The sequence below is a fragment of the Oncorhynchus keta genome, chromosome 1 (assembly GCF_023373465.1).
Source record: "Oncorhynchus keta strain PuntledgeMale-10-30-2019 chromosome 1, Oket_V2, whole genome shotgun sequence".
In the NCBI taxonomy this organism is placed as follows: domain Eukaryota; kingdom Metazoa; phylum Chordata; class Actinopteri; order Salmoniformes; family Salmonidae; genus Oncorhynchus; species Oncorhynchus keta.
Genome location: NC_068421.1, coordinates 13,128,087 through 13,139,557, shown reverse-complemented (window position 1 = coordinate 13,139,557; position 11,471 = coordinate 13,128,087). Strand labels below are relative to the sequence as shown.

At 44.8% G+C, this 11,471-nt stretch overlaps 1 protein-coding gene across 7 annotated transcripts in view; it reads right to left on the bottom strand.

The window, feature by feature from the left end:
* Positions 1-11,471, bottom strand: part of gria4a (glutamate receptor, ionotropic, AMPA 4a) — a 197,354-nt gene that overhangs the window by 5,357 nt on the left and 180,526 nt on the right. For 2 of the 7 annotated variants that reach the window (XR_008109938.1, XM_052505532.1), the window contains exons 16-17: positions 9,746-9,860; positions 4,386-4,523 (exon numbers count right to left, since the gene is read on the bottom strand). Coding sequence is in view for 4 of the 7 variants with exons in the window: in XM_052505532.1 (XP_052361492.1) it covers positions 4,386-4,523; positions 9,746-9,860 (253 nt within the window). In the remaining 3 variants the exon portion in view is untranslated. Of the gene's footprint in view, positions 1-3,460; positions 4,524-5,668; positions 5,784-9,745; positions 9,861-11,471 lie in introns of those variants that run through there. The other 5 variants (XR_008109963.1, XM_052505600.1, XM_052505574.1 and 2 more) reach the window with 5 other exon arrangements.

Sequence of the window (11,471 nt, the reverse complement as noted above, 5' to 3'; positions counted from 1 at the left end):
AGGCAGGCAAAAACAAACACACAGATGCTCAAGACACGTTTCAAATACGTTTTTGTGAGACATCTGCATTTCAAGGTGACCATGCATTTCTGGGGTCTTGGTTTGAAAAACATGGAAGGTGAGGTTTTGTGAATTTTGGATTTGTAAGGTGAGGTTTTGTACAGTAAAGTTGTGGCCAAAAGTTTTGAGAATGATACAAATATTAATTTTCACAAGTCTGCTGCCTCAATTTGTATGATGGCAATTTGCATATACTCCAGAATGTTATGAAGAGTGATCAGATGAATTGCAATTAATTGCAAAGTCCTTCTTCGCCATGCAAATGAACTGAATCCCCCCCCAAAAAACAATTCCACTGCATTTCAGCCCTGCCACAAAAGGACCAGCTGAGTTCTGTAGCTCAGTTGGTAGAGCATGGCGCTTGTAACGCCAGGGTAGTGGGTTCGATTCCCGGGACCACCCATACGTAGAATGTATGCACACATGACTGTAAGTCGCTTTGGATAAAAAGCGTCTGCTAAATGGCATATTATTATATTATTATTATCATGTCAGTGATTCTCTTGTTAACACAGGTGTGAGTGTTGACGAGGACAAGGCTGGAGATCACTCTGTTATGCTGATTGAGTTCGAATAACAAACTGGAAGCTTCAAAAGGAGGGTGGTGGTTGGAATCATTGACAATCATGGTTACGTGCAAGGAAACACGTGCCGTCATCATTGCTTTGCTCAAAAAGGGCTTCACAGGCAAGGATATTGCTGCCAGTAAGATTGCACCTAAAACAACAATTTATCGTATCATCAAGAACTTGAAGGAGAGCGGTTCAATTGTTGTGAAGAAGGCTTCAGGGCGCCCAAGAAAGTCCAGCAAGTGCCAGGATCGCCTCCTAAAGTTGATTCAGCTGCGGGATCAGGGCACCACCAGTACAGAGCTTGCTCAGGAATGGCAGCAGGCAGGTGTGAGTGCATCTGCACGCACAGTGAGGCAAATACCTTTGGAGGATGGCCTGGTGTCAAGAAGGGCAGCAAAGAAGCCACTTCTCTCCAGGAAAAACATCAGAGACAGACTGATATTCTACAAAAGGTACAGGGATTGGACTGCTGAGGACTGGGATAAAGTCATTTTCTCTGATGAATCCCCTTTCCGATTGTTTGGGGCATCCAGAAAAAAGCTTGTCTGGAGAAGACAAGGTGAGCGCTACCATCAGTCCTGTGTCATGCCAACAGTAAAGCATCCTGAGACCATTCATGTGTGGGGTTGCTTCTCAGCCAAGGGAGTGGGCTCACAATTTTGCCTAAGAACACATCCATGAATAAAGAATGGTACCAACACATCCTCAGAGAGCAACTTCTCTCAACCATCCAGGAACAGTTTGGTGACAACCAATGCCTTTTCCAGCATGATGGAGCACCTTGCCATAAGGCAAAAGTGATAACTAAGTGGCTCAGGGAACAAAACATAGATATTTTGGGTCCATGGCCAGGAAACTCCCCAGACCTTAATCCCATTGAGAACTTGTGGTCAATCCTCAAGAGGTGGGTGGACAAACAAAAACCCACAAATTCTGACATACTCCAAGCATTGAGTATATGCAAGAATGGGCTGCCATCAGTCAGGATGTGGACCAGAAGTTAATTGAAAGCATGCCAGGGCGGATTGCAGAGGTCTTAAAAAGGAAGGGTCAACACTGCACATATTGACTCTTTGCATCAACTTCATGTAACTGTCAATAAAAGCCTTTGACACTTATGAAATGCTTGTAATTATACTTCAGTATTCCATAGTATCATCTGACAAAAATATCTGAAGACACTGAAGCAGCAAACTTTGTGGACATTTATATTTGTGTCATTCTCAAAACTTTTGGCCACGACTGTAAGGTGAGGTTTTGTAAAGTGAGTTTTTTACAGTAAGGTGAGGTTTTGTACAGTAAGGTGAGGTCTTGTACAGTAAGGTGAGGTTTTGTACAGTAAGGTGAGGTTTTGTACAGTAAGGTGAGGTTTGTACAGTAAGGTGAGGTTTTGTACAGTAAGGTGAGGTCTTGTACAGTAAGGTGAGGTTTTGTACAGTAAGGTGAGGTTTTGTACAGTAAGGTGAGGTTTTTACAGTAAGGTGAGGTTTTGTACAGTAAGGTGAGGTTTTGTACAGTAAGGTGAGGTTTTGTACAGTAAGGTGAGGTTTTGTACAGTAAGGTGAGGTTTTGTACAGTAAGGTGAGGTTTTGTACAGTAAGGTGAGGTCTTGTAAAGTTAGTTTTTTTACAGTAAGGTGAGGTTTTGTACAGTAAGGTGAGGTCTTTGTAAAGTAGTTTTTACAGTAAGGTGAGGTTTTGTACAGTAAGGTGAGGTCTTAAGGTGAGGTTTTGTACAGTAAGGTGAGGTTTTGTAAAGTGAGTTTTTACAGTAAGGTGAGGTTTTGTACAGTAAGGTGAGGTTTTTGAGGTTTTGTACAGTAAGGTGAGGTTTTGTACAGTAAGGTGAGGTTTTTACAGTAAGGTGAGGTTTTGTACAGTAAGGTGAGGTTTTTTACAGTAAGGTGAGGTTTTGTACAGTAAGGTGAGGTTTTGTAAAGTGAGTTTTTTACAGTAAGGTGAGGTCTTGTACAGTAAGGTGAGAGGGGAAGTGAGGGGTGTTTCACAGATTTTGAGTTATAGAGAGAGACTGACTGACTCCTGTTTAGTCATGGGCAACACTTTATAGGAACAGACTACTCATTGATATACAATGTTCCTAATGTTTCGTTTAGGAAATGTTACGTTTATCTATTTTGCGTAAAACCCTAAAAGCACCAAAAGGGGTCAAAAATGTCATATTTTCTAATCCCTTTTTTTATCCTTTAAAAATGTTGTGATTTTGTCAAGCAACTGGTTAGACAATAGCAAAGCTCAATTTACCATTTCTGTGTTCATATGGAAGAATGAAAAATAATCTCTCTTTTGTATACTAGTGGTAAAAATGTGAACTCAATTGTACATTTTGTGATAAAGCACCACATTTTGCACATAGGTAGATGTATGTACCCTGAAGAGATATACAGTAGATATGGAGACACCCCAGATTTGGCCCCTAGTGGGAGTGGCAGCTACTACAACAACAAAATCCCTCACAAATGTAAATACGACATTTAGCTTGCAGTCAATGTCTCTATTCCAGGTTGAGAGTCTCATCTTTGAGATACAATTGGAACTAAAAGTCTGATTGCACTGGTGCCTATATTGCCCATATCGGTGGCCATTTTAGGTCGCACCAGTATGTCAGATTAGCTCAACCGCCAATTTCTCAGACACTGAGTATTACAGAAACACAACACTTTGAATGAATAACATCATTTCTTTCAAAACAAGTGGCTATGGATGAAATGTATTTTTTTTGTAAATATTATATATTTTTTTAAACATACAAAAAACATTTTGAAACATCAAAAATGAGTATAAATGTGTGCTTTAAAAAAATATATACGCTTATTTTGGGGAATTTAAACCATTTACTTTTGTTACAAAAGGTTAATAAAACATGTGTTTTTTTTACTGCTAGACAGACAGTGTCACTGCAATAATTACCAATTTGAAGTAAAAAATGTAAGTAAAAAAAGATGTGGCTTTTAGGGTTAACATCACTAAGCAGACATCCTCTATAAAGTGTTTGGTGGATTTGAGAGGATTCTTTTCTAACTCTACCTCATTCGGGATGTTTGGGCATCTACAGTTCTAGAACTCTGACAGGGGGCTTAGCTTATCTGTAAAACTCCCGTCCTCCAAGGAAGCAGTCCTGCTGGTTTTCTGTTCTCCTTAGCACCTAACTGGTCAATCAATTGATTGAATAGAGAGATGGTCCATACACCTGCTTACCAAGGTCTAAATCAGTCACTGGTTAGAACAGTGTTAAAACCAGCAGACGGTGTGGGCCTTGAGGACAGGAGATGTGCACCAATGTTCTATGTCTTATGTGCTGTATGTGTAGTGTACTGAGTATGGACAGAATGCAGGTGTAGAACATCCTCATCATCATCATCATCTGCAGCCAAAGACGATGGAACCAATCTGCCACCTGCCCCCAGAGTGCTCTGGGGTGAAGCGCTACACATCAATCAATCAGAATAACAAACAAAAACTGAAACATAAGAAGCTGTCACAACAGGAAAATAAAGGAAAAAACAAAAGCACATTGGTTCCACAATGCTTCACCACAGTCACAACAACACTGGTCTGCTGTTGCTAGAGGCTACACGCACAAGAAACTTCACACCAGCCCACCTATAGGAGGCCCTAAGTCCTACCCCTATATCTTGACCCCCTCGGAGCCGTATACGTTGTACCCCTCTCTATAAGTGGCTAAATTCTGGGTGCTGGGAGAGGGGCTGGGGCAGTGAGGGGGGCTAAGGTCCACCTTCATGCGCTTGGCCTCGGCACGCGACTTGTAGCAGAACTCGACCAGGGCCACCAGCATGGCTAGGCCCAGACCCCCCACCAGGATGTAGAAGACCCCAGCCACGTTGCTCAGGCTCAGGGCCTGGGAGGACTTGTCCTGGGAGGGGGGACGGAGAGCACAGGGGTCAGAGAGAGAGAGACAGTGGAGCTGGTGAGACACAGAACAGACAGCTTAGTTATTTAGTTTTCAGCACAATAATGTCTACTTCTACAAACAACTACAGCACCTACCACTACTGTGACTAGTCTACTACGGGAAGCACTTCTACTACTACCATCATTGAAGCGTATTATCTACAAGTGCATATAATACATCTATTACTACTACTATGACAGTAGTACTACATCAACTGCATATCTACTACTAATGCATGACTACAATTTAAGTAAATAAACATTTTAATATTGCTACAAGTATTAAGTTGAGGATGACTAGTACATCATACCAATTAAAGTATATTCAGTCATCGTATTCGTCAGGCTTTTGGATGAGTGATGATAAAGTATTCTATTCAGAAAGTCTTGGTGAAGGTCCCCGGTATTTTAAGAACTTCACTGGCATTCTTAGAAGTTCTCTGATCTCTGATGTTCTTCTAAAGACATCTTACATGTTCTAAGAATCCCTCTAGTGTTCTAAAGACAACTTACATGTTCTAAGAATCTCTCTAGTGTTCTAAAGACAACTTACATGTTCTAAGAATCTCTCTAGTGTTCTAAAGACAACTTAAATGTTCTAAGAATCTCTCTAGTGTTCTAAAGACAATTTACATGTTCTAAGAATCTCTCTAGTGTTCTTCTAAAGACAACATACATGTTCTAAGAATCTCTCTAGTGTTCTTCTAAAGACAACTTACATGTTCTAAGAATCTCTCTAGTGTTCTTCTAAAGACAACATACATGTTCTAAGATTATCTGTAGTTTTATAAGACTCATGATGTTTCAAAGAACCTCTCCACTCTTTGACTTGTCTTCTACCCATAGTAAGAGTTCTGAGAGTAAGGCCATTATTATGAAGGCCATAATCACATTATACAGGCAGATGTGGCATAGGCAGAATACTAACATTGATAGAACTAGAAATATCTATTCAACAGTAATCAATCAAATATTATTATTAGATTATATCAAAATGTAACTGATGCTAAACCTAATGCTAATCCTAGTCTCCAGGCTAATCTAGAGTCGTGCCTGTCTGTCACACAATGAGGGTGTTTGGTCCCCCACTCTGCCCGTGAGACTGACCTTACTTCCCGAGTCCTTGGGTCCACACTCGCCCTTATCGTACCACCATTTGTTTTTCAGTTTGTCTAAGACGCCTGCTTCACTCAGTTTCAAAACCGCAAGGTTTACCGGGGTTCTTGGCGTGTAAAAATAACATAAATAACATCATAGGTCATGTTATTTTATGTTATTAGGTCACATACAGTCAGAACTGTCACATAAATGGTACTGCTTGGTAAAAGTGACCCAGTCTGGGTCCCACTGAGTACATGTGTGTATGCTCGTTGGGGGGCTGAGGGGGGCTAAGCGAGCTACAGACATATGAGTGGGACCCCCCTGCATCACTTCAGGTAACGTGCCCATACTGCCCCAGCCGGCGCTACACAAGCAGAGGCAATTACTGTGAACACAGGACTATTGGCATGGCCTACTCACACTAGGAGAGAGGGAACTACATGGGGCAATTTACTGCACAAGACCTGGGTAAGAGATCTGAAAATGAATCTAAAAGGCACCATACAATAAAGTAAATCAAAACATTAAGTATATCATCGCTCCAGTTCATCCCTCCATCCTTCCTCTCTATCTCTCCCTCTACATCAGTGATCATCAACTAGATTCAGCCACGGGCTCATTTTTTCTTGAGCAGGGGGCCGGAACATAATAAAAAATAAAACAATTATACTGCAAATTGACCACAAGAAGCCTAAACAGATATAATATTTCACTAAACCATAATCATTTCAAACCTTGATTACATTTGGGAACATTGTCCTGCGTAGGGTGCCGTTTTCTGGATGGGACGTTAAAACGGGTGTCTTGAGTCTCTGTGGTCGTTCAAAATCCCGTGGTGGTTATTGTAAGAGAAGGGGTGTTCGCCCCGGTGTCATGGCTAAATTCCCAACCTGGCCACATTCCATCATCCCCTTCATTCCTAATTGGCATATATCACTCCTCACCTCTCCACCTGATAGCTGATGTGTGGTGAAAGTTTTGCCACAAAAAAATGGTGTCTGTGCATCACTGAGGTGGGTGCTACATATTGATGGTGAATAAGTTAAGTTTCCCCCAACTATGTAAAGCACTTTGAGTATTTCAGTTGGTAGAAAAGTGCTATATAAATCTAATCAAGTAGTATTAATTATTATTATTTGCATACAAACACATACTGTATGTGTGGGAATACTTGGGAACAAATTTACTAAATTAAAATCACTTGGATCTGATTTCCTGATTTTTTTTTTTTCTCAAATAAAACCACACGCGGGCCAGTTGGGGAACCCTGCTTTATGGTCTGACAGCCTTCTGGTCCACACTCCTCTCTCCAGAACATCCACGACAGGGTTCGGGTCCATACTTCTCTCTCCAGAGCATCCACTACAGGGTTCTGGTCCATACTTCTCTCTCCAGAACATCCACTACAGGGTTCTGGTCCATACTTCTCTCTCCAGAGCATCCACTACAGGGTTCTGGTCCATACTTCTCTCTCCAGAGCATCCACTACAGGGTTCTGGTCCATACTCCTCTCTCCAGAACATCCACGACAGGGTTCTGGTCCATACTCCTCTCTCCAGAACATCCACTACAGGGTTCTGGTCCACACTCCTCTCTCCAGAGCATCCACTACAGGGTTCTAGTCTAGACTCCTCTCTCCAGAGCATCCACTACAGGGTTCTGGTCCACACTCCTCTCTCCAGAGCATCCACTACAGGGTTCTGGTCCACACTCCTCTCTCCAGAGCATCCACGACAGGGTTCTGGTCCATACTCCTATCTCCAGAACATCCACGACAGGGTTCTGGTCCATACTTCTCTCTCCAGAGCATCCACTACAGGGTTCTGGTCCATACTTCTCTCTCCAGAACATCCACGACAGGGTTCTGGTCCATACTTCTCTCTCCAGAGCATCCACTACAGGGTTCTAGTCCACACTCCTCTCTCCAGAGCATCCACTACAGGGTTCTGGTCCACACTCCTCTCTCCAGAGCATCCACTACAGGGTTCTGGTCCACACTCCTCTGTCCAGAACATCCACTACAGGGTTCTGGTCCACACTCCTCTCTCCAGAGCATCCACTACAGGGTTCTAGTCTAGACTCCTCTCTCCAGAGCATCCACTACAGGGTTCTGGTCCACACTCCTCTCTCCAGAGCATCCACTACAGGGTTCTGGTCCACACTCCTCTCTCCAGAGCATCCACTACAGGGTTCTAGTCTAGACTCCTCTCTCCAGAGCATCCACTACAGGGTTCTGGTCTAGACTCCTCTCTCCAGAGCATCCACTACAGGGTTCTGGTCCACACTCCTCTCTCCAGAGCATCCACTACAGGGTTCTAGTCTAGACTCCTCTCTCCAGAGCATCCACTACAGGGTTCTAGTCTAGACTCCTCTCTCCAGAGCATCTACTACAGGGTTCTGGTCCACACTCCTCTCTCCAGAGCATCCACTACAGGGTTCTAGTCTAGACTCCTCTCTCCAGAACATCCACTACAGGGTTCTGGTCCACACTCCTCTCTCCAGAGCATCCACTAGAGGGTTCTGGTCCATACTCCTCTCTCCAGAACATCCACTACAGGGTTCTGGTCCATACTCCTCTCTCCAGAACATCCACTACAGGGTTCTGGTCTAGACTCCTCTCTCCAGAACATCCACTACAGGGTTCTGGTCCATACTCCTCTCTCCAGAACATCCACTACAGGGTTCTAGTCTAGACTCCTCTCTCCAGAACATCCACTACAGGGTTCTAGTCTAGACTCCTCTCTCCAGAACATCCACTACAGGGTTCTAGTCTAGACTCCTCTCTCCAGAACATCCACTACAGGGTTCTACTCTAGACTCCTCTCTCCAGAGCATCCACTACAGGGTTCTAGTCAAGACTCCTCTCTCCCTCCAGAGCATCCACTACAGGGATCTGGTCCACACTCCTCTCTCCAGGGCATCCACTACAGGGTTCTGGTCCACACTCCTCTCTCCAGAGCATCCACTACAGGGTTCTGGTCCACACTCCTCTGTCCAGAACATCCACTACAGGGTTCTGGTCCACACTCCTCTCTCCAGAGCATCCACTACAGGGTTCTGGTCCACACTCCTCTCTCCAGAGCATCCACTACAGGGTTCTGGTCCACACTCCTCTCTCCAGAGCATCCACTACAGGGTTCTGGTCCACACTCCTCTCTCCAGAGCATCCACTAGAGGGTTCTGGTCCACACTCCTCTCTCCAGAGCATCCACTACAGGGTTCTAGTCTAGACTCCTCTCTCCAGAGCATCCACTGCAGGGTTCTGGTCCACACTCCTCTCTCCAGAACATCCACTACAGGGTTCTAGTCTAGACTCCTCTCTCCAGAGCATCCACTACAGGGTTCTGGTCCACATTCCTCTCTCCAGAGCATCCAGTACAGGGTTCTGGTCCACACTCCTCTCTCCAGAGCATCCACTACAGGGTTCTGGTCCACACTCCTCTCTCCAGAGCATCCACTACAGGGTTCTAGTCTAGACTACTCTCCAGAGCATCCACTACAGGGTTCTGGTCCACACTCCTCTCTCCAGAGCATCCACTACAGGGTTCTAGTCTAGACTACTCTCCAGAGCATCCACTACAGGGTTCTGGTCCACACTCCTCTCTCCAGAGCATCCACTACAGGGTTCTAGTCTAGACTCCTCTCTCCAGAGCATCCACTACAGGGTTCTAGTCTAGACTCCTCTCTCCAGAGCATCCACTACAGGGTTCTACTCTAGACTCCTCTCTCCAGAGCATCCACTACAGGGTTCTAGTCTAGACTCCTCTCTCCAGAGCATCCACTACAGGGTTCTAGTTTAGACTCCTCTCTCCAGAGCATCCACTACAGGGTTCTAGTCTAGACTCCTCTCTCCAGAGCATCCACTACAGGGTTCTGGTCCACACTCCTCTCTCCAGAGCATCCACTAGAGGGCCAATATTCCTGCTTTGACAGTAATCTCTTCTTTCCTCCCTCATTTCAGTACAGGGGGAGTCAAAGTGGGGGGGGTGTGGTTATGTTCATCAGTGATCTGTGTGGCTGGGGCAGATGCACGCATTACTTCCCGAACATGGTTGAACCGTGTTCGGAGACAGAGAGGCTAACCTTGGAGTCCCCTCCCCCGCTGCCACACTCTCCCTTGTCGTACCACCATTTATTTTTCAATTTGTCCAACAGGCCCTGCTCGTTGAGTTTTAACACGGCCAGGTTGACCGCATTTCTTCAGAGGGATAAAAAATAGTTGGTCAGAGGAGGGATGGAGTATCAGCCAATGGGATGAGCCAATGGGATGAGCCAATGGGATGAGGAAAAAGGAACGCCGGTGATTGGTTGGAAGCCATCAGATTAGTGGACATGTACAAACCTCCAGACAACCCTCTCTCTTTCTCTTTCTCTCTCTTTTCCAACTTTTACATCCCACTTTATTGTAGAGATATCTTTGCAAATTGAATGCCCACCCTTTCAACATATAGAGCCTATAGGGAGAGCCAACAGAGGCAAATAGCTCAAACCCCTTTCATTCAGTCCACCAATACCAGGCTATTGTATGAATGATGTGCAGCAGGGCAAGTAAAGGGGAGTGGTGGAGCCCTGGTTAAATGTTGTGTTAAAGCCTATCTCAGTCCCCTGCTGACACAGAGCTAATACCCTGCTGCTGGTGTTCTGGTCCCTGCCGCTCCCGTCCTAATCCCCGGCAGCTCTGTACCTCACACCCCTGAGGGGAAACGACCTCTAAAAACGGACCGTGGGCTAAAATAGTACACACTCACACTGGCACTGTGTGTGTGTGTGTGTGTGTGTGTGTGTGTGTGTGTGTGTGTGTGTGTGTGTGTGTGTGTGTGTGTGTGTGTGTGTGTGTGTGTGTGTGTGTGTGTGTGTGTGTGTGTGTGCGTGCGTGCGTGCGTGCGTGCGTGCGTGCGTGCGTGCGTGCGTGCGTGCGTGCGTGCGTGCGTGCGTGCGTGCGTGCGTGCAAGTGTGTGTGTGTGTCTGGTATGGACAGACAGAGAGTCAGACAGACAGTCATTATTGTGGTGTTGTACACTGAGCTGCCCCATGGCTCAGAGGCTAGAGAGAGAGAGAGAGTTCTCTGAGGTGTGCTGCAAGCCATGGAAAATATCACCACCATAAGAAAGAAAGGGGGAAAGGAATAAGGCTTTCCAAACATGGAAAATAATTTTAATTATATAAGCAACATACAGTGGGGCAAAAAAATATTTAGTCAGCCGCCAATTGTGTAAGTTCTCCCACTTAAAAAGATGAGAGAGGCCTGTAATTTTTATCATCTGTACACTTCAACTATGTCAGGCAGAATTGTAGGATTTTTTATGAATTTATTTGCAAATTATGGTGGAAAATAAGTATTTGGTCACCTACAAACAAGCAAGATTTCTGGCTCTCATAGACCTGTAACTTCTTCTTTAAGAGGCTCCTCTGTCCTCCACTCGTTACCTGTATTAATGGCACCTGTTTGAACTTGTTATCAGTATAAAAGACACCTGTCCACAACCTCAAACAGTCACACTCCAAAATCCACTATGGCCAAGACCAAAGAGCTGTCAAAGGACACCAGAAACAAAATTGTAGACCTGCACCAGGCTGGGAAGACTGAATCTGCAATAGGTAAGCAGCTTGGTTTGAAGAAATCAACTGTGGGAGCAATTATTAGGAAATGGAAGACATACAAGCCCACTGATAATCTCCCTCGATCTGGGGCTCCACGCAATATCTCACCCCGTGGGGTCAAAATGATCACAAGAACGGTGAGCAAAAATCCAAGAACCACACAGGGGGGAACTAGTGAATGACCTGCAGAGAGCTGGGACCAAAGTAA